This window comes from Lactuca virosa, chromosome 7 (genome assembly GCF_052849685.1).
Source record: "Lactuca virosa cultivar CGN04683 chromosome 7, Lactuca_virosa_CGN04683_v6, whole genome shotgun sequence".
NCBI classification, from domain to species: domain Eukaryota; kingdom Viridiplantae; phylum Streptophyta; class Magnoliopsida; order Asterales; family Asteraceae; genus Lactuca; species Lactuca virosa.
Window position 1 is genome coordinate 232,364,896 of NC_136432.1, and position 22,235 is coordinate 232,387,130.

The 22,235-nt window shown below is 36.0% G+C and overlaps 1 protein-coding gene and 1 long non-coding RNA gene across 2 annotated transcripts; one reads left to right on the forward strand and one right to left on the reverse strand.

Annotated features, from left to right (window-relative positions):
• Positions 1-480: 480 nt before the first annotated feature.
• LOC145124315 (uncharacterized) lies at positions 481-1,766 on the reverse strand. The gene is made up of 3 exons (XR_013715593.1): positions 1,638-1,766; positions 901-951; positions 481-511 (listed from the first exon to the last, which is right to left on the reverse strand). It is a non-coding gene; the product is annotated as an uncharacterized LOC145124315 (long non-coding RNA).
• A 13,514-nt stretch (positions 1,767-15,280) lies between these two features.
• LOC145125142 (FAD/NAD(P)-binding oxidoreductase family protein) lies at positions 15,281-17,018 on the forward strand. The gene has a single exon (XM_079060627.1). It carries the CDS (start codon positions 15,371-15,373, stop codon positions 16,829-16,831), a length of 1,461 nt encoding a protein of 486 aa, XP_078916753.1. The 5' UTR covers positions 15,281-15,370; the 3' UTR covers positions 16,832-17,018.
• The last annotated feature ends 5,217 nt before the right edge of the window (positions 17,019-22,235 follow it).

Genomic DNA, 22,235 nt, shown 5'->3' on the forward strand with positions numbered 1-22,235 from the left:
CTACCTACTTATTCTCGAAGTATCTCATAGTAGCAGTAACTCCTAGGCTAAGGCATCACAAATCAGGCCACTCTAGTCCTAATATGAATACCTAGCCTACTCTAGCATGCATATCATATCTCATAACACATAATATAAGGGTATTTTGGGAAATCATCGTTTAGGCGCTGACTGATCGTACACACTGCTCCATTCTGCTTTTCTCAAAAGTCCTTTACTCTTTTGGAAAAATTGTTTCTTTTATGAAAGATTCTCTTAAATCCTCAGTTTGAGTTCAGATACGCCCGGAGGTGTATCCGAGTCTCTCAAACCAAGGCTCTGATACCAACTTGTAACAACGTAAATTTCAAAACAATTTTTCATTTTAAAAACATACTTTCATTCATAAAATATCATAGTAACCCAAAGTATCACATGTTTCACAATAAACAAATCCCAAGATCCTCGAATACATAAATCCTCTCAGTGTGTACGGATCATGTCGGCGCCTTCCCGCGATCCTCGCTAGTACCTGAAACACATAACACAACAGCTGTAAGCATAAATGCTTAGTGAGTTCCCCAAAATACTGCATACAACACATACGCCACTCGAGGCTATAATACGACCCTCCGGTCGATGTGTCTCAGTGGGACCCTCCAGTTAGCTCGTTGGACCCTCTGGTCCGGTCATAGCTCGTCGGACCCTTCGGTCCTGTCTGTGTCGTTGGACCCTTCGGTCCGGTCTATATCGTTGGGTCCTCCGACCCGGTCTATAATGTTGGGCCCTCCGGCCTGGTCTGTTCAACACATATCATACATATAACACAATGCACATAATCTCATATATACACATAGCATACAAGACCCTCTGGTCTACACATAAATACCACTCTAGGTAATGTATAGTGAGAAGACTCACCTCGGGTAACTCGGTAAACCTCGAACTCTGAAATACTGCACTAGCCTTCGCCTAATCACATAAATAATTACTCTAATTAATACAACTTCTAAAGGCTAGGCCACCCCCTCTCTATAAGTACTCTAAGAAGGGTAAAAGACCATTCTCCCCTCTAATGGCTCATAAGTCCCAACACTGACTAACCCTAAAAGTCAACAAAAGTCAACGGTCAACATTGACCGGACTCGCCGAGTGCACTAGAGTGACTCGGCGAGTACATGCCTGTCCTCCTCGCCCCTGTCCTCACTTGACTCGCTGAGTCAACCCTATACTCCACGGGTCACCACAGGTCGCGAGTCGCGGGGCAACCCGACTCGACTCGTCGAGTCCCTTATGGGCTCGGCGAGTTCCTCCCATGAAAACTCTCAAAATATCTCTTAAGGTCAGATCTGCTTCACCAAACAGTAGATCCATCCTTCTAACACTCGAAAGTCACGTAAAGGTTCAAACTTTACGTTCATGCAATGCTTATAAGACCAAAAATGGAGGAATAACCTTTTAAATGTGATTTTCTCTTAAGGCTCACATGAAACCTCACAAAGCTGGAAGCTTGGGACCTTTTGGACCTCTCAAGGTCCAGATCTATCATCTATACTCAAAGGGACCCCCTATGCTTCACAATCTAACTCAAAATGGTGCAAAGGAAGCCCTAGATCATAGATCTTAACCCAAAACAGAAAAGGAGTTCGAATAGACACCTCAACAGCGTAGATCTGAACTTGAAAACTCTGGATCCACAGCTCCCTTGACCTCCTCTTGCTGGAAACAACTTCTCCTTTGCTAAGTTACACCAAAATCGATCAATATGGCTTTATCTCCCTCTCAACTCGCTCAAGCTCTCAAGGGGTACTCTCTCTGGACAGGTAGCCGCAAATGGAGGCTATAAAGGCCTTTAAATAGGGCTCAGGCCCTGAGATTTACGGTTTCATTTTACAGCGCGGTCTCGCCGAGTCCACGCATCGACTCGCCGAGGCTAAACTTTTTGTTTTTAGAGTAATTTAAACTTCCGTTTTAATAAAAATTACATTTGAGTCAAACCATTTGTTCATAAACATTATTCAGGAATCAGAGTTAGGAAGATAATATGGAACTCAAATCATAAATATGATGATGTGTGTGTATAGTCCCGCCTTCGCAATTCGATAATTACCTGCAAACTAGCTAATCCACAACTATAATCATAAAGCTTAGTGAGTCCCCCAAAATATCACATATAACACAACATAATAATCAAGTATCATTAACCCTGGAACTAACAGTAGTCTTGAATGTCACATACAACACACAATATAATCAACTGTGGGTTAACAACAACCTTGGGGACTATCTGCAGTCCCAGTGGGCTAACAACATGCCATGTGGATTAACAGGACACCTCACAGGTAATCACCAACCCTGAGGACTATCAGTAGTCCCATGGAGTCACAACGGTCCTGGAGTTATCAGCAACTCAATTCACATATAGAAGTAATCAATAGATACGACACAGGTTGTCAACATATACTACCACAAGAAAGTATTGTGAGAAGACTCATGTCGCGAAAAGAAACTAACGCACAACAGCTCACACACCGGGTAGAGAGGTACAATGAGACACCTAACAGAAATAAAAAAGTAGTCTCTCATTCTATACCCTAAAACCCTTAAGTTGACCAAAAGTCAACCATGGTCAAAGTCAGCAGTAGTAGTCAACCTCAGCAAGTCTCCACGTGGCCACCCATAGGCCACATCGTGGCACTAAAAGACAAAAAAGTCAGGTACCCTCCCCAGTCGTCATGTCGTGGCCTCCAAAACGCCACATCGTGGGAACCGGGTTCCAATAGCTTAACAAATTTAACTCTTAACTTGTTTAACCATTCATTTAAACTCTCCAAAACCCTTCCTAAGGCATTCTACATCACAAAGATCGGTGTTTTTCAGTATTGTATGTACAATGCAAGTCTAATACTTAAACTTAGGTCAAAATGGAGAAATACCACCCAAGATCACATGCATGAAGCCCAAAATAGCAACAAACTTCAAATCTGGAACATATGTCCACTAAGGGAACTCAATAATCCATAAAGTTGCTAACTTTATGGATTCCAAGCATTCTACTCAACCCAACTGTTGGGATTAAAACCCTAATTATGATTTGATGAACAAGATGCGGAAAATAAGAACAAACACAAATATGAAGATATGTCGAATGATCACTCGATTTATTCAATTATGAGGAACAGATTACACTTTAAGAATAAGAATCTAACTCTACAAGAAACCTCACAACGTGGCGGCTACATTTTGCCTCACTCTTAACCCTAATTATGAATAATACATGACTATTTATAAGGAGAAGACAAGTCTTGGGCTTTTAACCTACACTTCATCAAGGGGGCCCATTGCCATCATCCATGGAGTACTTTGGAACCCTACAACCTCCCCCTCAAAGTATGGAATGGATGACAATGCTTTAACTTCCAAAACAAGCATCTAGCAAATAAGAAAAGATCTTGCAACGAGGAATATTTGAAGCAATCCACGAATCTTGATTCTTTAATAGTCTTAAACCATGGGTTCTAGGATATATATATATAAAAACCAAGCACTGAAGTAATGTTTTTAAACTTCATTTTCTGATGTAATCCCAAAGATCTTCAATAAAGCCAAACCCGCCATAAAAACCCATTTCAGAACAAAGAAACCAAATCACTTCTTGCCTTTGAAGAGCTCCCTCTCTAAGTCACAATGATCTTCAAATAAGCTAATGATATAAGCCACCAAAAATTATCATGTAACAACCCAAATTTTAAGATTCGTAACGCCACTTGATCGAGAAAATACTAGAAGTCGGAGATATAACAAGTCCTTAGAAGAGCTCGATGAAGAACTGCTATTATAAAGGATACTTCTCTGTAAAAGCTTTAGAAGAGCTCAATGAAGAACTGCTACTGTAAAAGCTACCTTCATAATTCTATCACAAGCTTTATCAAAAATCTTCAAATTTGAAAAGTCACAAATCCAATTTCGAATGGCCATACCAAATTCTCCCCCGATTTATAATAAAAAAACGTGATTATAAAGCCTTCAAATGGTCATGAGAATGATCTTGAATGAATAAATAATTACTGTGCTCCCCCGCGACAAAATGATATAAACAATGAAGTTTAAAATCCGAAATAGTCGAACAAATTTGACGTTATCGTGAAAAACGACTTTCCGAACCGCCAAGACTTTATGGAATCCTTAATTTTCTGTTCACGAAAAAATATGTGCATTAAAGAATTCAAAAACTGTTCACCAGCCCTTAAATTTGCAAACTTTTCGAAAAATGGGCTGAAACTGTCACTTTTCTGAAGTTCTGGGACTGAAAAGGTAACTTTGCATCAATTTTCCCTTCATTTTTAACAATTTCTGAATATAATCCAAAAGTGTCAAGTCACAAAAAATACAGGGATCAGAACCGTCAAATCGCTGAAGTTGCAGGGACTAAAAATGTAACTTGAATATCTTCTTCCCCAATTTAACGTGTGATTAAAAAAGAATGCGACTGGAACGTGATTTCAAACGAATGTTCACAAGCGAAACCACAAATACGATTCCAATCAATTCCATCTACTTTCGTTCCAAGCACAAACATACGAATCCAAGTTCGTTCCGAGCACACCGATACAAACACGAATCCAGGTTCGTTTTCAGTCATTCGTGCCTATGGCACTCCGAATCCGATTTTAGTGCCACCGTTTGTTCCAAGTTCGTTGATTCTACACCCAAAGCGAATCTTCAGCAACAACAAATCCAAGCACAGATTCGCTACGAACCACAGTCAGCGAACGTTCGTGGGTGAAGAACGAGTGTGAGCCCAAGATCCAATACCGAATCCAAGTCGTTCGCAGGTAGTGAATCCATTCACAAATTTGACTTTTCGATTTTGACCGTCATTCATCCCAGATGAGATCGATTTCATTCGCAGGTGGTCAAGCCCCAACCATTCGCATGTGACACAGTTCGTACCAAAGGATTCACAAATTCAATATTGACTTTTTCCCTTGACTTCCAAGAACATCTGTTCAAATCATGTCGATTAAGATCAAATTCCGATTTCAATCGTTCTTAACATTACATCCCTGATTGTAGTCACAATTCTGATTTTGACTTTTTCGTATTGACCACCAAAAACACCATTTTCAATCTATTCCAGATCAATAACCATATTCTTCATCAGTTCTTCAAAGAACAAATATGAACTCCAAATCAAGAATCATCACCCTCATAGTTCCAATATCAAAAGAAAATCAATTTCTAACAGTAATTAACTTTGAAATCAATTGAATAAAGAATGAATCTTGAATAAGGAAGAACTGGAGCGAATAGTATCAAAGGTTCAATAACATCAAAGAACAATTTTGTATCCAAAAGCACAATCAATGATAACAGGAAACTATCATCAATCGCCAAAGGACAAAACACAAACGGATTCAATCACCAGATCGATTTGTAAATTAAACCATTAGAATGGTCGATGGTGATACATAACAAACGACTTCAAGTACAACAAACAGGTGTAATCCATTGAACTGAAATCAATATAAACGGGCCCAAAACGTATGAACAGTAGACGAAATAAATTGGGCTTAAGAACACTAGATCGACTTGAATAAAAAATATTTGGCTTAATCAAGTGAACTAGATCTGGGAAGAAATCGAATAACCTTGAACTGAACAATTGAGCAGATCGGAACAGAACATGCCCAGATAAACAGTGATGAACAGTAACATAATTCCCCATGAACAGTTGCTTGAACAAAATTTTGATTCCAAAATGCCAAAACACCAATAATCTTCAATAATTTGTGCAGAAAATCACCAAATCAAGAACTGATACTTCAAAAATCAATAAATCTTCAAAGACCCGCTCTGATACCACTTGTTGGGATTAAAACCCTAATTATGATTTGATGAACAAGATGCGGAAAATAAGAACGAACACAAATATGAATATATGTCGAATGATCACTCGATTTATTCAATTATGAGGAACATATTACACTTTAAGAATAAGAATCTAACTCTACCAGAAACCTCACAACGTGGCGGCTATATTTTGCCTCACTCTTAACCCTAATTATGAATAATACATGACTATTTATAGGGAAAAGACAAGTCTTGGGCTTTTAACCTACACTTCATCAAGGGGGCCCATTGCCATCATCCATGGAGTACTTTGAAACCCTACACCAACATAAAGAAAAAAGGGAAAAACCTAGATCTAGCATGCTTTAATGAAAAAGGAAGAGACTTTATACATCCTAAAGGTCAAGAACAAAGTGAAGGTGCAAGATCTATACTGGAACCAAGCAACCAAATACTAAAATGAGCTCCTTATTTCATCATCCTTCCTAAGAATGGCTTCAAACGCTTAAAACACATATATGGAGGGTGGGGTTTAGCGGGAATTCGATCTTAGAGAGTGAAGGCTGCCAAAATGAGAAATCTTTGGAGTTAATGCCCTTAAATAAGGCCCCAATCTCGAAATCAGGGTTTTGGCCCAAAATATCCACCACGTCGTGGCCAACTATATGCCACATCATGGTGTTGTGCATATGCGCGTTCTTCCTCATCCAATGCCACGTCGTGGCCCACCCAATGCTACGCCATGGACATACAAAATTCCAACTTTTAAAATGATTAACTTAAGAAAATAATTCATGCAGACTGGATGTTACATTAACCTGGGACTTAAAGTGTTTTAAATTTGGTAGAATTCTAAAAATGTAAGAAAACTCTGATAAATTCCCATAGATTAGATGTCAGAAAATTTAAGTCATTACACTGTTTTTGTTTTATGAATGAAATCCTTTTTAGTAATTTCACAATCTGATTTTTGAAAATTTTTATAGTTGGATTTTTGAGATGTTACAAGTTGGTATCAAAGAAATGGTTTGAGAGAATTAAACATACTTCCTGGTATGTTTAGACTCAAACCGTTGCAAATTTTCAGAAATGAATCATTTTTATAAGTAAAACTAATTAAAAAGGGACCAGTTTTGAAAATATAAGTGAATAAAAATTACATATGCCTCAGAGAAGAGAATGCAAATCATCCAATCATCCAATCTCCACGGTTAGTCAACATGTATAAGTGATATGATGTATAATGGTTTATGTGATTACACTGACTTACATGTTGTATGTGATGATTATATGCAATTAGTATGTGCTCATATGACATGGCATGATTAGTTCCACCTTGACAGCTTGTAGTTTCCCTGCCATGATTTTGCATGCTAGTAGATAGACTAAGGAGCTTAGAATAGTGTGCTAGAATTGCCTGTTAGATTAGTTGCTTGACTGTTGAATTGCTTGAAATCTATATCAATAGTAATTAACTGTTAAATGAATGCATTAGGATTGCGTGCCCCTAGAGTTAAATAGTCTTAGATTTCTTGGTTCTGCCCTATTACACAACTCTTGTTTGATTCCAACCGTTATAGTGAAGGATCTCTTAGTCGAAGGACTGCTTAATTCTAGATGCATGTAGTTAGTATTTGTAAGATAGTTAATTGATACTGATAGAAGTTTCTTCCCACTGGTATAGCAGGATAAGGTGGAATATATGCTTAGAAGAATCCTAGAAGGAAATTCTAGGAAGATTAGTGGTGTGTGCTCGTTTGAGCATGTGTATATATGATTAGAACGTTAAGAATTGGTGGTAAGTAGCGACTTGGGAACCTTGAGACAATTCTTGGGACAAGTACGAACATGTGTGGAAGGTAGTATGGGCCCATATTACCAGAAGCACTTGATTTGTATGGGGATTAGGAAGGGTTGAAGAGATTACTAAGGAGCTGGTAGATAGTAGATAATTTGGGCCTCATAATTAAAGGATTAAGAGCTTTTTAAAGTTGGTTGAATAACCAAAACACGCAACACGACCTTTAAGGTGTCGTGATGCGAGTCACAATCCATAACTGTTTTTTCTTTTAGTGTTCGCGTCGGGACCAAGGAGAGGGTCGCGAAGGGTTGACCGTTGACCGTTGACTTTTGACAAATTTGACTTTTGGTCAAACTTTGGGGTTGGATCCGTAGACTAAGGTTTGACCTTTTATTGGTATTTATTCTGTCCGTGTTAGCTTATTCGTCTGCAGAGGCTTTTTTGAGTAACAATTTGGCTTAGGTGAGTTTTCTCACTATACTGCGTGTGACATTATATATCCTTTGTATGATAAGATATATGTACTATTAGGGTATACATATGCATGTAAACTAAGATAGTCTTTGTCATGTACGTGATTGGTTAATTGTATGATACTATTATGTGTCATGTTTGGATGGGTATTGGTAGTATTGGTTGATTGTTAAGTGAATGATGTAAGGATCATATGTAGTTTAAATTGGATCGCCTTAGAAATTTGGTATGCCCTTATGCATGGTTCATGTATGATATATTACTTTTGGGTAGCATCCGTTGTTCAAATGTCTATCTTATTTATTATCTACGTATGATTATGCATTCATAAGGCGACCATCAATATTAGTATTAGCCTTGGTTTGCTTGTGGGATTGATGAAAGCTAGTGGTTGTATGAAAATTGAGAGCCCGTGGCTGTATGGTGGCTAAGAGCAGATAGTGGTATGATGGCTGGCTAAGAGCAGATAGTGGTATGATGGCTAAGAGCAGATAGTGGTATGATTTACATGTATGTTGATATGTTATGTTTGAGAGGATTGATAGTGGATCGTCATACAATCCGAGAGCCTTTGTTTGTATGCATTGTATGTATAGTGTAATATGTGTTATATTGGGGAGCTTACTAAGCTCTATGCTTACATTGTTAAGTTAAATATTTTTCAGGTTTTCCAAAGAAGGGCGTGTCGTGACTGTACATTCGCATCGATGTTATAATGGTATTCAACTTCTGCCGATTTTTGTAATTTAATTCTGTTTAAAACTTATGCTTTCAGAACAAATGAATCTTATGATATGTTTTCAAAAAGAGTTTTGAATGTTTGATCGGGTTTTAAATAGAAATTTTGGTTTGAAATTTGGGACGTTATAGTTTAATTGGTAAAAAATTGGTTTAAACAGGCAAAACGTAGAATTTCTAGGTCTTCTATGAATTTAACCCAAAAAGAAAACACGTAATTTGATAGGTTTTTAGTTTTAGTAAACTAGTGTCGATTCTAATTTTCTAAAATTTAGAAATACACGCCAAATTTATATCCATCTTACATAAAACACTGGATGTAAACCATTAAAGGCATCTTGAATTTATTACACATATTTTGTTTGTGAACTCTGGATTAAATTTTGACACTGATATTTTTGTTACAATTAAGTCATTATATTTCCAATTTATTGCAATACTGACAATTAACCGGTTTGCTTTAGGTTAGACGGTTTCTCACTTGATGACCGGGCAAAATCCTAATGTGGCTTCCATCTGTAATCCTAGTTGGCCAACATGTGGTTATAACTTAACCCTAACATAACTCTTGACTCACCTTCCCCTTCTTCTTCTTATCTTCTCAGAGTAACATATGAAATTTTGGAATGACTTCTAACTCTCAGGTGGTTCATTATCCTAGTGTGGTGTAAACATAGGAAGGAAGATTCCGTTCAGGAGGTGTTTCTGTAGACTAGAGGTCTTATTTTCCATTAAGCAAGAATCGTAGTTATGAAAGCTGGAAGATTTCGACCAAAAGAATCCTGGAGGTTTCTTTGGTTCGGCGAACGCGAGAGGAAGGGAGGAGGGGATGAATCTAAGGAGTAAGGACCGAGTTTTAGGGTTTTGGTGGAGCATCAATTCCTTAAGCCTCCTTACTTTATATAGATGTTGAGATCCGTTTAAATTAAGGATAATATTATTTTAATATTTGATAATTATATTTTTCAAATTATTCAATAATTATTGTAAATAGTTAATATAATTTTTTAAGCATAATTAATTAATTACCACATATTAATTTTCATATACTAATTAACACTTTAATAGATAACAAATTAATCAAATTAATTTCTAATACTTATTGACACTCAATAAATTACAGATTAATTTCATATTTAATTGTTTTTGTTTTCAGTTTGGGTCAAGTGTAACCTAAATATGGTTACATAAAAACAAATTTAGGGTAAACGATATTTTTTAACAAAATTAAAGGTTTCTGTATTAACATCCATATTTTAAACTAATGACATCAATTATAAGATAATATAAATATAGATATAAATATAAATAAACGTTGATATAGATCCAAACTTTGTATTTATCTTATGATTATATGTATTTAGTAAAATTAGATAGTATCCGGTAGCTGAAAACCAGGTAGTTAAAAATCATAGTTTTTATTTATAAAGAAATGTCCGGTCGAAGTAGTTAGCTCTTAAAATATAAAATTACATAAAAACAAAAGTTAAAAATTCTGAAAAATTAAAAGCTTTAAAAACTACTTAGTGTTTGGGTTAATCTCCTACCGTCAAACAAGTTTTTTGTATTTTTCTTTCATAAAACTCCAAAAAGCTTGGAAAAAAAATTCATACCATACACACCCATGCATCTTCGTTCCATATAAAAATGATATTGTCAAGGCTCGTCCCAAGATTTTGGAGGCGTTGTACAATTTAACAAAAAATAGGTCATAAAACTTGAAAGATCTAAAATTTTAAACAAAACAATTTGCAAATTACATAAATCAAAAATTTCATACAAAGTAATATAAAAAAAAGAAATTTGTTTCTACTTGAAAATAGTCATCTAATATCCGATAAAATAAACTTTTCAATAAAACTTTCATAGATAACTTTATCTAAAATGTTATTTCTTTCTTGGTTCTAGTTTCTAAACTCAACTAGTAAAGTATATATATATATATATATATATATATATATATATATATATATATATATATATATATATATATATATATATATTCTAAAAGAACTATAAAAATGGGATTACGTTATGTCATTATTACATTCTCATAAATCAAAAGGTAAAAATCAAATTACAAAATAAATAAATAAATAAATAAAAATAAAATAAAAAAATTCAAAAATTAGAAGTTATATTACATTCTAAGAAAATAAATGTTCTAATTTGCTTTTTATAATAAAAAAATTCTTAAATTACATTCTTAGAAAAGAAATACTTTGATTTGCTTCTCACAAAAAAGTTTTGATAAAAAATTATGAATATATCTTCGTATTTGCGACACCTCAAGAGGATTGTTTTCTTCTGAAAATTTGACTGACTTTGATTTTCAAAACCTCAAAGTTTCTGAATTCGAGAAAGAATGAAAGAAAAAAAAACTTATTTTACTTCTTATAAAGAAATTATGATGAATAAGAATACCTTCTCATTTTTGAATTATGGTTTACTAATTTTTGAAGTAAGCATCAACTTGCTTGTGAAGTTCTGATTTTCAAATTTTGAAGTAACAAGGTTTCCCGATTTGTTTGACATTCACTAATTTTTGAGGATTGATGAAGAAGGGTAGAAAAAAAGTAGTAAGAACTCAATGCTTATGAAGAAGGAAGTAGGAGACCGTTGGTGTCATGAAGTATAGACGATTCACTAGCCGGTAATCAACGAGAATGTAGGAACAAAAGTGATGTTTACTTCTCCTAAAAAATTATGATTTCTACTTTGCGTTGTTTCTGATTCCCGCTCATCATCTTGCATCATTCCTAACCTAATATGATTTGGGCCAAAAAAAAAAATACACAATGCAAACAATAAAATAAAAAATAAAAAAATTGGGTCCTTTTTCATAGACACAATTTGAACTCTCATTAGTTCGACCATAAGTATTGTTTATCTGAACCATAACTACACAATCTATATGTAATACGTAATGATCACTAATTTTCAAATACATCAATGAAATCTTAACTATCACTAACTTTTTCCTTAACTCTGTCAGTTTTCTCTCCGACACCGATTAACCCGTAGGATTCATTGCGTTAAACATCATTTAAAGTCAAACTTAGGGGGTACTAACCGACAGGACATATAAAATTGAAGGGCATTAATGAAAATATACGCCTTTTGACTTTACAGGTCGTGTAGTCAGAGAAGCGGAAGACCGTGTTGGGTACAAATAGCTACTCCACGTCAGATTCCGTCGTCTTCAGTTACAGAGTCGATGATGAAAACCATTACAATGGCGGTGGAGGTCACATAATGCTCACATTGCAACTCCATTGCATTATCTCCTGATTCATCTCTCTCTCAGTCTCTCTCCGCCTCTTTAATCCGAACGATTTCATCAAAGCACCAGTTACGCAGGTATTCGAATTCAAATGTTCTAAATTCTGTTAATTTTAATCTCAACTCTCGTTTTATGCTTCAAAATATGATAAAACCTAGAAATCGATCAACTTCTAGTATGTTTTCATCGCGTTGTTGCATGATCGTCGGAGGTTTGAATTTAGGCGGGAGTTTAAACGTTAAGTTCATCGTAATATTTGTTCTGGTTTGATAGTTTCGTCATTAACGCGTAAAAGTTATCGATTTTCAAGTTCAGGAATAGATTTTTGCTTAAAGTTTTAGTTTATAAGGTTTTGTTTGTGATGAATTGATAGTTTCATCATCAACGTCAACGATTAGAGCTAACAGAGCATACATATTTACATGAAATTGTTCATGATCGTGTTTTTTGATAAAAAATTGAAACCTGTTTTGGTGATTGTGTAAAATTAGCTACAGATGGATAATCTCTATGGTATTAGCGACTCAAAACCTCCTAAACGCGGCAGCATGTCACCTATACAAAACTTTGGGACTCAGAATCCTTACTTCCATTACAAAACTCCTGTGATCGATCAATATCCATCACCAGATAGCCACACTACTTCTTTTAAGACTGTGAACTCCCCATTATTCCGATATCTGCAATCTTCTAGGTCACTTTTGGCAACGCCTTCATCAATTGGGGATCATCAGTCTTCAATTGGATACAAATATCATCGCAACAGTGTTACTCGGGGCTCTGATAAGTCTCCAAGAGTGGATCCACCACATCGGCCAAGGTCACCTTTACTTTTTAGGAACACTGCAGTGAAGGTGGAGGAAGATGTGTTAGTGATGGATGGTGTCGTTGTGAAGAATCCACCAGTTGATAGAGGTAAATCTTCATCATCTTCTTTGCCAGATACTAGTGCCTCATCATCATCATCATCATCATCATCCCCTGTTAGTAACAACTATAAGATGGATCTTTGTGTTTCTTACTTGGAGAAAGCTGGTTACTGCCGTTATGGAACCAAATGCCAGGTCTCTCTCTCTCTCTCTCTCTCTCTCTCTCTCTCTCTCTCTCTCTCTCACACACACACACACACACACACACACACACTCTGTCCTGGAATTATTAACAAGGAAAACTGATATGTTGAAGGTAATATGATGGGAGTTTTGAATTCCAAAATTGAACTATTTGATGGTTTATATCACTAAACAAAAGTTATAAACAAGATTCAAATCAATCATTCTTGTTAATTGTCATACTGCATATGCAATCTGAATGTAAAATTCTTACAACATCACAAGATTTCATTTGTGACAGTTTGCACATGGAAATAAGGAGCTGAGGGCATCACAATTTCCTTACAAGACCACACTTGAGGTATTAAAGAATCCTACTTTCATTCTTCCTATTACAAATTATAACAAAATAAGTTAAAACTATATTCCTATTTCTATCATATCCTAACATATTTTATCTGTTTTGCATATGTAGACCCCTTGCAAAAACTACAACATCTCAGCAGCAATGTCACCTATGAAAATAGAGAAACTCACCACAAACATTGCAAGCTTTAAAACCACTGATTGGACTCCTTTAGATGATGATATTGAGATTCAAAAAGGAAATGGTGACACCATTTCAAAACAAGACATTGATGCTTACATTAACAAGTTCCTTTATGGTCCTAAAAAATCAAAGAGGCTTCCAGTATTCACTTCAATTTGCCTAGAATAGAGGTAAACACTAAACACTAGATACTAAATACTAAATACTAAATACATATACATGCATACTCTGCTATTCTTTTTTGTGAATGATATACACAAATGAACTGCATGTGTTTACTAAGAAAATTGCTTATGTTGCTTCATTGGTATAGTAAAAACATAATTCGTAAAGTGTATATTGTTTCAAATTTGGAATTAGCTTTTTTTGTGGATAATTCCTTGGGTTGCGTTTGTTATATTTGATGAAGAGGAAGTGGAGGGTATATATGTCTTTTTAACAAAAAGCTTGATTTAACAAAATGTTTTTTTAAGAGTACGATCGTTTAACTTTTAATGTGAACAAAAAACATCAAATCTAAAAGCTACTTCATGCAAAGTTTTTTTAAAAAAAAAAGAAACTATTGAGCTTTTTTAATCCAGAATTATCCTTAAAAATGTATATATATATATATATATATATATATATATATATATATATATATATATATATATATATATCCTTTTTAAAGCACTTGTCATTCTATATAATTTTACACATTTCAGAAGCTTCCAACTACTTTTGCTAAATCCTCATATAAAAAATAAAAGCTATAGCTACCGGCTAGTTTTTTTAAAAACGCCCTGCGAGTGGGTCCATATCCCATTTTTTATGTGGAATAAAATTTAGAGTTAATGTCATAAATTGGTAATATAATATTTTTCATGAATATTAAATCAATATAAACACATATATAATCACATAAAGCCTTTCATAATCCGTTGAAACCTAATGACATTGTGAGACAATTCAAGTTTCACCGGTCTTTCCTTTTCGTGCAATCCACATGGTTCTTTGCCACCAAGACCTACCATGGTTATTCAACAAATAATGACTATGCTTCATAGCCATCGAGGCTTACCAAGTCTACCAAGTATTTTCAACGAGGGTTCTTAGTCACCAAGACTTACCAAGACCCTAATAAAGGTATGGTCAAAGTTCTTAGCCACCAAGGCTTACTGAGACCCTAATAAACATTGTTCTTAGCCATCAAGGCTTACCATGACATCCATGATTCATACCTATCATGGTTCGCAGGATCACCCATCCTAAAATTGCTCTTGTCTGGGCACGTTAACTGCAGACTGCTTATGAGATTTGATGCTCTCACTGCTTTAAAACACATTGTGATAGGTAGGTATCCACACCCACGTTATAAGGAAATATCTTTTTACATTAAACAAATAAATCGGTATTAGCCTAACCAAATATGATGAATTTTTTAAAAAGTAAACATCATTGCATCATTTTTTTAATTTTTAAAAACTTAGACTGAAAATTGATACAAGAGTCAACCAAATGGCCAAAAGTAGAATTTATAGAATGAATTATTTTCTATCCAAAATGAACTCAAATGTATACATGCTAAAAACAGAAACCATAACTGGATTAGCCTCTTCAACAAAACCAGAGCATACGTGCCACCCAATCAAGATGACAGAATGACAATCGCCACTCTTTCTTTTACTTCCTCCTTCACTCCTCACCACACCTTCCACCACCGTCGCCGTCGTCACCACCTACTCAAACCCACCACCAAAATATCTTCACAGGTTTCCCTAACATCTCCCCCATCAATAACTCTTCAACCAACCCTCAAAAAGACCGGAGTTATCGTCGTCGGCGCTGGTCTAGCCGGCTTAGCCGCCGCCATACGCCTCCACTCCGACAACATTCCTTTCCTCCTCGTCGAAGCATCTGATGGCGTCGGAGGTCGTGTACGTACTGACAACGTCGACGGTTTCCTCCTCGACCGTGGCTTCCAAATCTTCATCACCGGTTACCCGGAAGCCCGAAGAATACTCGACTACGAAGCCCTAGATCTTCAAAAATTCTACTCCGGAGCTAAGGTTTACTACGGCGGTGGCTTCCATACAGTAGCTGATCCGTTACGCCACCTAGGTGATGCTATCCAATCTCTAACAAACCCGATCGGAACAATCGTTGATAAATCTCTCATCGCATTGACTAGAATTAGGGTTTTGACTCAATCCGATGATCAGATATTCTCTGCTGAAGAGACCTCCACTATCAATTTGCTCAAACGAATTGGGTTTTCCGATTCCATTGTGGATAGATTTTTCCGACCATTTTTCGGTGGGATTTTCTTCGACAGAGACCTCGAAACGACTTCCCGGCTCTTCGATTTCATCTTCAAGTGTTTAGCTCTCGGCGACAACACTCTCCCGGCGAAAGGAATTTCCGCAATTCCCGAACAATTAGCTTCAAAATTACCCTCCAATTCCATCATCCTAAACACACCAGTAGATTCCATCGATTCAGAATCAGAATCAAGTCACACTGTTAGATTGAACAATGGCGATACCTTGAAGGCTGAATACGGGGTCATCATTGCAGTCGAAGAACCCGAAGCCGTTAAGCTTCTCGCCGGAAAATCGAACGACATCCCAGTTCAAATCAAGCCACCACGAAGCACCGTGTGTCTGTATTTCTCAGCCGATCGAACCCAAGTTCCAGTCCCCGACCCAGTTCTGTTCATCAACGGGTCCGGCAATGGCATCGTCAACAACATGTTTTTCGCCACCAATGTGGCTCCTTCATACGGCCCACCGGGGAAAGTTCTGGTGTCGGTTTCCCTTATCGGATTGTATGAAGATGTTTCCGATGAGGACCTGAAAATGAAGGTGGTGGAGGAGCTTAGTGGGTGGTTCGGGAAGGAAGTTGCAGTAGGGTCATGGACGTATCTCAGAAGTTATCGTGTTAAATTCGCACAACCAAATCAATGCCCTCCGACGGATTTACAGAAGAACCCTAAGCTAGGGTTAGGGTTGTATGTGTGTGGGGATTATCGGACTAGTGCGACGTTTGATGGCGCTCTGGTATCCGGGAGGAAGGCGGCTGAGGCTTTACTGAAAGATCGATCTTTGGTTCAAGCTTCATAAGCTTGAAAGAATGATAAAAGAGAATACATTTGTAAATTGAGGTTCATCACTCATGTATTTTACATATTTTCAATCTAATATGTTTTATAACATGATTATAGTATATACTTTAAGATCTACTAATTGTAACACTGAAAATACATTTGTATATGAATGATAAAATAAAGGAGTAAGGGTTTTAAATCTACCTAATCGAAGTAGTATGGGTGGTGTCAAAAGTAATTTTTTTTTAACAATCACATATTTCTTATGGCTTATGCTTCCCAAATTTAATGTTGGTGGTAATAGTGAGGATGATAACAATAAGAATAGTTGTCATGAGATGTTACACTAGACATGGATTTAACATGGAGTATGAACTCACTAAAAATGTAAATTTGTAGGGTTGACCGGGATATTTTGAAGGATCTGTTCAATTTAACAAAAAATAGTCTCTACAACTTGTAAGATCTAAAAATTTAAGAAAAAAGAAATATAAATTTTCATTTCTATTGCAAAATACATAAAAGTAAAATTTCATTCAAAATAATATACAATTTTTTTTTTGCTTATACTTGAAAAATCATCATAATATTCATTAAAATAAACTTTTTAATAACATCTTCATCATCAGTAACTTTATCCAAAGTGGTGTGCTTGTACATCATCAAAGTCAATCCAATAAGTTGTTCTTTGGTCAATATAGATCGTAAGTATGGCTTCAAAATAGTCAAATTGGAAAAAACCCGTTCTGCAATGCTACAAAAATATGATTTATTTCAAATAAGCAATATATATATATATATATATATATATATATATATATATATATATATATATATATATATATATATATATATATCATTATCAGAAAAAAGGAACAATGATATAATTCTAATAAAAAATAGCCAGAAATCAGGAAATTACTTTCTGGTTTTCGACAATTCAAATCAACAAGAAAGGGTATAAAAATGTAAAAAAAATCAGAAATCAATCAGCAAGACATATTTCATAATCACGAAAAAAAGAACATTGATATGCTTCTAATAAAAGAATTCCAGAAATCAGAACATTAGTACATTACCTTTGGATTTTCTTATTTTCAACACTTCAAAAAGAAAAATCCGAAATAAAAAAAAAAACACTGATTTACTTCTTACAAATCAGAAATCGTATCATTTATCAGAAACCAAAAAAAAAAAACAGAATTAAATATACTTGTACCTTATAAACTCAGAAATTGATTTCCTCAATTCCTTGTTCTTCTGATTTTCGAAACTAATTTCCTTATTCCTCCAATTTTGGAAACTGTTTAGAGAATAATTGAAGAAAAAAGAAGTGAAGAAAGATTGTACTTTAACTTATTAGAGAAGCAAGAAGAAGTGAAGAACGATTTTGGAATCTGATTTTCGAAATTGGTTGCAGCCTTCAAATTTTCGAGAAAAAGAAGAGAGAAATAACTAGTAAGATTGATGATAAGTTGGTTGGAGGGAGATTTAATCCATGCCCCATGCGTTATCAACGAAGATGAAGGAATCGAGGCGTTTTTGCTTTTCACGAAAATTCTGATTTTCCCGCTCCCTCGCCTGTTGCGTCGCTTGATACTTAGAAAACAAACCTAATTTGTTTTCCGGCAGCTGTACATAGTAGACTATAATTTCTTAAAATAAATTAGGTCGTACGATTTTTTGGGCCCTGTTCATGGGCACCTCTGAACTCCCCATGGGCCGGCCCTGAATATTTCTTAGTATCTTATGTGACCACACGAAGTTGGCTACTTCATGCAGTGGTAATCCTAGGTAAGAGGAAAAACTAGATGGTCAACAAATTTTAGAACTTGATGTAATTGACATGGGTCATACCAAGAAGCTAATATTGTATTTTCATATACCATTGCGCATATTCTTAACCTATTTTTCTCATCATAATCTCCAAGACAAGACAAAATGAGCTAGTCGTTAGAATTTAAAAAACTTTCTTGAATAATTTCATTATCAGGTTTTCTTATATTTATTATATAGAGTCCTAAATTTTTGGCATAGTGTATGATTTAGTCCTAAATTATTATTTAAAAAAAAACAGAATACTGACTATTGTAATCAGTTTAACCCTTTTTAAAAATCATTTTTTATGGGAGAAATATAACACCTGGATCCTGGTATGCGAATTGTCTCTTGATCTTCTTTAAGTCAATTGTGATTTGGGGTTTTTGAAGTGTCGCGACGCGACTACTTAATGGTCGCAGTGTGTGTCACATCATTAAGTAGCAATGCGACCTTATGTGATGTTTAGGGTTTGCTTTTTTCTCAACCTCCATTCTCTCATATGCAACCCCTAGCCTTGTGTGTATTGGTGATCCATTGCGTGAGTTTTTTTTGGAGTTCTTATTGAAGAACTAGACCCTTGGTGCCTGGAGCTGAGAGCCTAGATACCTAAGGTTGATGGTGGATCAACACCGGAGCCGAGAGTCGTTGATCGGGTGGATCGACACTGGAGCTGGGAGTCATGTTTGTATACATTGTATGTGTATTGTGGAATGAGGTATTTGGGGGTAACTCACTATGATTTATGCTTATAGTTGTTGATTTAATGTTTTTCAAGGATGTTCCTCTAATCAGGGGAAAACGCTAGCATGACTGTACACCACGCACATTGCTAATGATTTATTATAGACTTTCACTCCTATGATGATTTGATACATTTTGATACTATGGCATGATGATGTTTTGAAATAATTTATTACTTTAAACTTTTTATGAAAACATTTGGAATGCTTTATGTAACGCCCGTGTTTCTAGGCTAGGCATTAATATTGACACAATGGTCTAGGTTAACCTTTGTAACTCATTTAGAAGAAATGAAAAAGAATTATGTGAATATTATATGTTTTATGTGTTTTCTGCTTAATTACTAGGAGTTAATTAATTAAGAATAAAAAATGAGCGTCAAAAATTAAATTTTAGATAAAGCCGATATCTATTAAGAAACTTGTAGTGGGCGTGACAAGGATTACGGATATATAAAGAATGTCGAAATCCGAGTTATAACGAAGAAGTTATGACCTGTCGAAGTTTCACGATAAACCGGTTCAGTGCTGAATGTCGTAAAAAGTGAGTTTTCGATAAACTACTTTTTAGCCTTAGTAATCTAAACGAAACTCGTAGTGCTCGTTAAACCGAGAGTATGTATAAAAAGAACGCCCAAATCTGACTTCGTATGAGGAAGTTATGATTTTTTGAAGTTTCAGCTTAGCAGTAGACAGCTAAAAACTCGAATTTTAGATCGAGTGATTTTTAGCCAACACGACCTAAACGAGAATCGAAGGTCTCGTCATTAGTAGCACAACGGTAAAAAGTCTGACGAAAACGGACGTCGGATGAAGAAGTTATGAATTTTTAACAGATTTCCTGTCCCGGTCTGTTAAAAATAATAATATAAAAATTAAAGTCAAAATTAGCCGACGAAGTCTAAACGAAAGTTGTAGAGCGTAATTTTACCTACGCGTGCATATAAAGAACGTCAAAAACGGAGCTCGTATGCGAAAGTTATGGATTTTAGAAGTTTTGGCGCGAAAACCGAGAAATTTCGTATACTCACGTTTTTGCCACGTCACCGTCGCCCAAAATGTGCCACGTGTCCGAAATGGTCGAGTCATCCGAGCAGCTGGCAGTCGCGTGTCACTTCCGGATTCAACCGAAGTCTCGGCCCTCGCACATCCGACGCGTGTACAGTGACACATCGCATCCGAAGCCTTCGCATGAGCCACGAGCCACCCACCTAGGATCCGAAGTTCGGTCCAATCAGAGCCCTCCAGCGAGGCCCTCGCATGCGCAACCCACGTGCGAGCAGGTACTGCCTCCTTCGGATCTGCTGCCGCGTGGCTTCTCTCCTGGCCGTCCGATCAGCAGCTCGCATGCTATAAATAAGAGGGTGCGAACCCTCCCGGCTAGAATTTAGAAATTGGCAATTTTGGCCCATTTTTCAATATTTTGGCTATTTTCACGTTCCCCGAAGCCCCGGTATCGATTATAACCCCCGGAATACGCCCCGAAGTGCCTGAAGACCGGGAAAATTTATTTTTTCGGTTTTGAAGCCCGACCTTTCGCAGAGCCCGGTTTCTCAATAAAACTTCCGGTTTTATTAGAAACGATCGTTTTAGGAAACGAATTGCTGCCCGATTTTCATTAAATCAGGTGAGTGTGTAGTTACTTTCACCTTACACATGGATATGAAGTATTTTACATAAAATACATGCTGTGTGAATATTTATTGTTTGTTTATTTGAGTTGGATGTTGAAGGTGTGATTTATACATGTTTTTAAATAATTTAAACTGTATATGTATTTTTATCTACAAAAATGTTGGGTAAAACATGGGTAGATGAAATAATGGGTGTGTGATGAAAGGTGAGTTGGATAAAGGAGATGATCAGTAATATTGATCATGAGTTGAGGGTGAGTGGTGAAATTTGAGAGAATCACTTACCCAAAATGTTGGCCCCCGTCATTCAGCAGAGTAGGGATGACAACCATGGACTATTCTAGATGGTCTGTGGAACACTAGCAGGCCTGAAACCTGTAGGTGTAATGAACAATATGTTCATTTGGAGTACTCTAAAAACCCATTGACATGTATGACAGGGGTGAATACTGTCAATAATACTGTCAATAAATAAGAGCTATGAATTTAGCCCCTGTTGTATAAACCCTGGTGATGGTGTGACCTTGTGTCTATTCCTTAGGATGAATCCTTAGGAAGGAGTGATAGTTGATTCTTAGGGTAAACCCTTAAGAAATAAATAAGATAATGGGGTTGGGGTAATTTGGTTGATTGATTAATGTTTAAGTACAATAAATTTATTTATTGTGGGTTGAAAACCCTATATGCTCACCAGGCTTCCAAGCCTGACCCACTCAGCTTTTTATGATTACAGGTAGTGGACCCCGAGCATAGTCGGATAATGATGATGAGTGATTTATGGATTATAGGCCAGTAGTTATAAATAACTGTTGTAAGACTTATAATGTCTTGTTTATGCTTTTGATCTGTATCGGAACATGACATCCCGAGGTTTTAATATAAAAAGGAAATTATATATTTCTTAAAGAAAGGTTTTGATAAACTTTTATCATATGTTGTTTTGGGGACCAATTCCGCAACATCTTTTAAAAAAAGATTCTCTGATTTTATTTTAAAAAGCATAAATTAAATCGGTCTTTTCTGGCCGAGAAATTAGGGGATGTCACACTTTACTTATATTTTCAAAGGAAAATTTTGGCCTGAACTTTTGGGAGATTACAAGTTGGTATCAGAGCCCTGGTGTGAGGGATTTAAATAAACATTCAGGACATTACAAGTTGGTATCAGAGACCTGGTGTGAGGTATTTGGATGAACATTTGTGTGATTCCAAACTCAAACTAGGAT

Bases quoted from the DNA above. Each gene is read 5' to 3' on its own strand.
- LOC145125142 (XM_079060627.1), top strand. From the start codon at position 15,371: ATGACAATCGCCACTCTTTCTTTTACTTCCTCCTTCACTCCTCACCAC.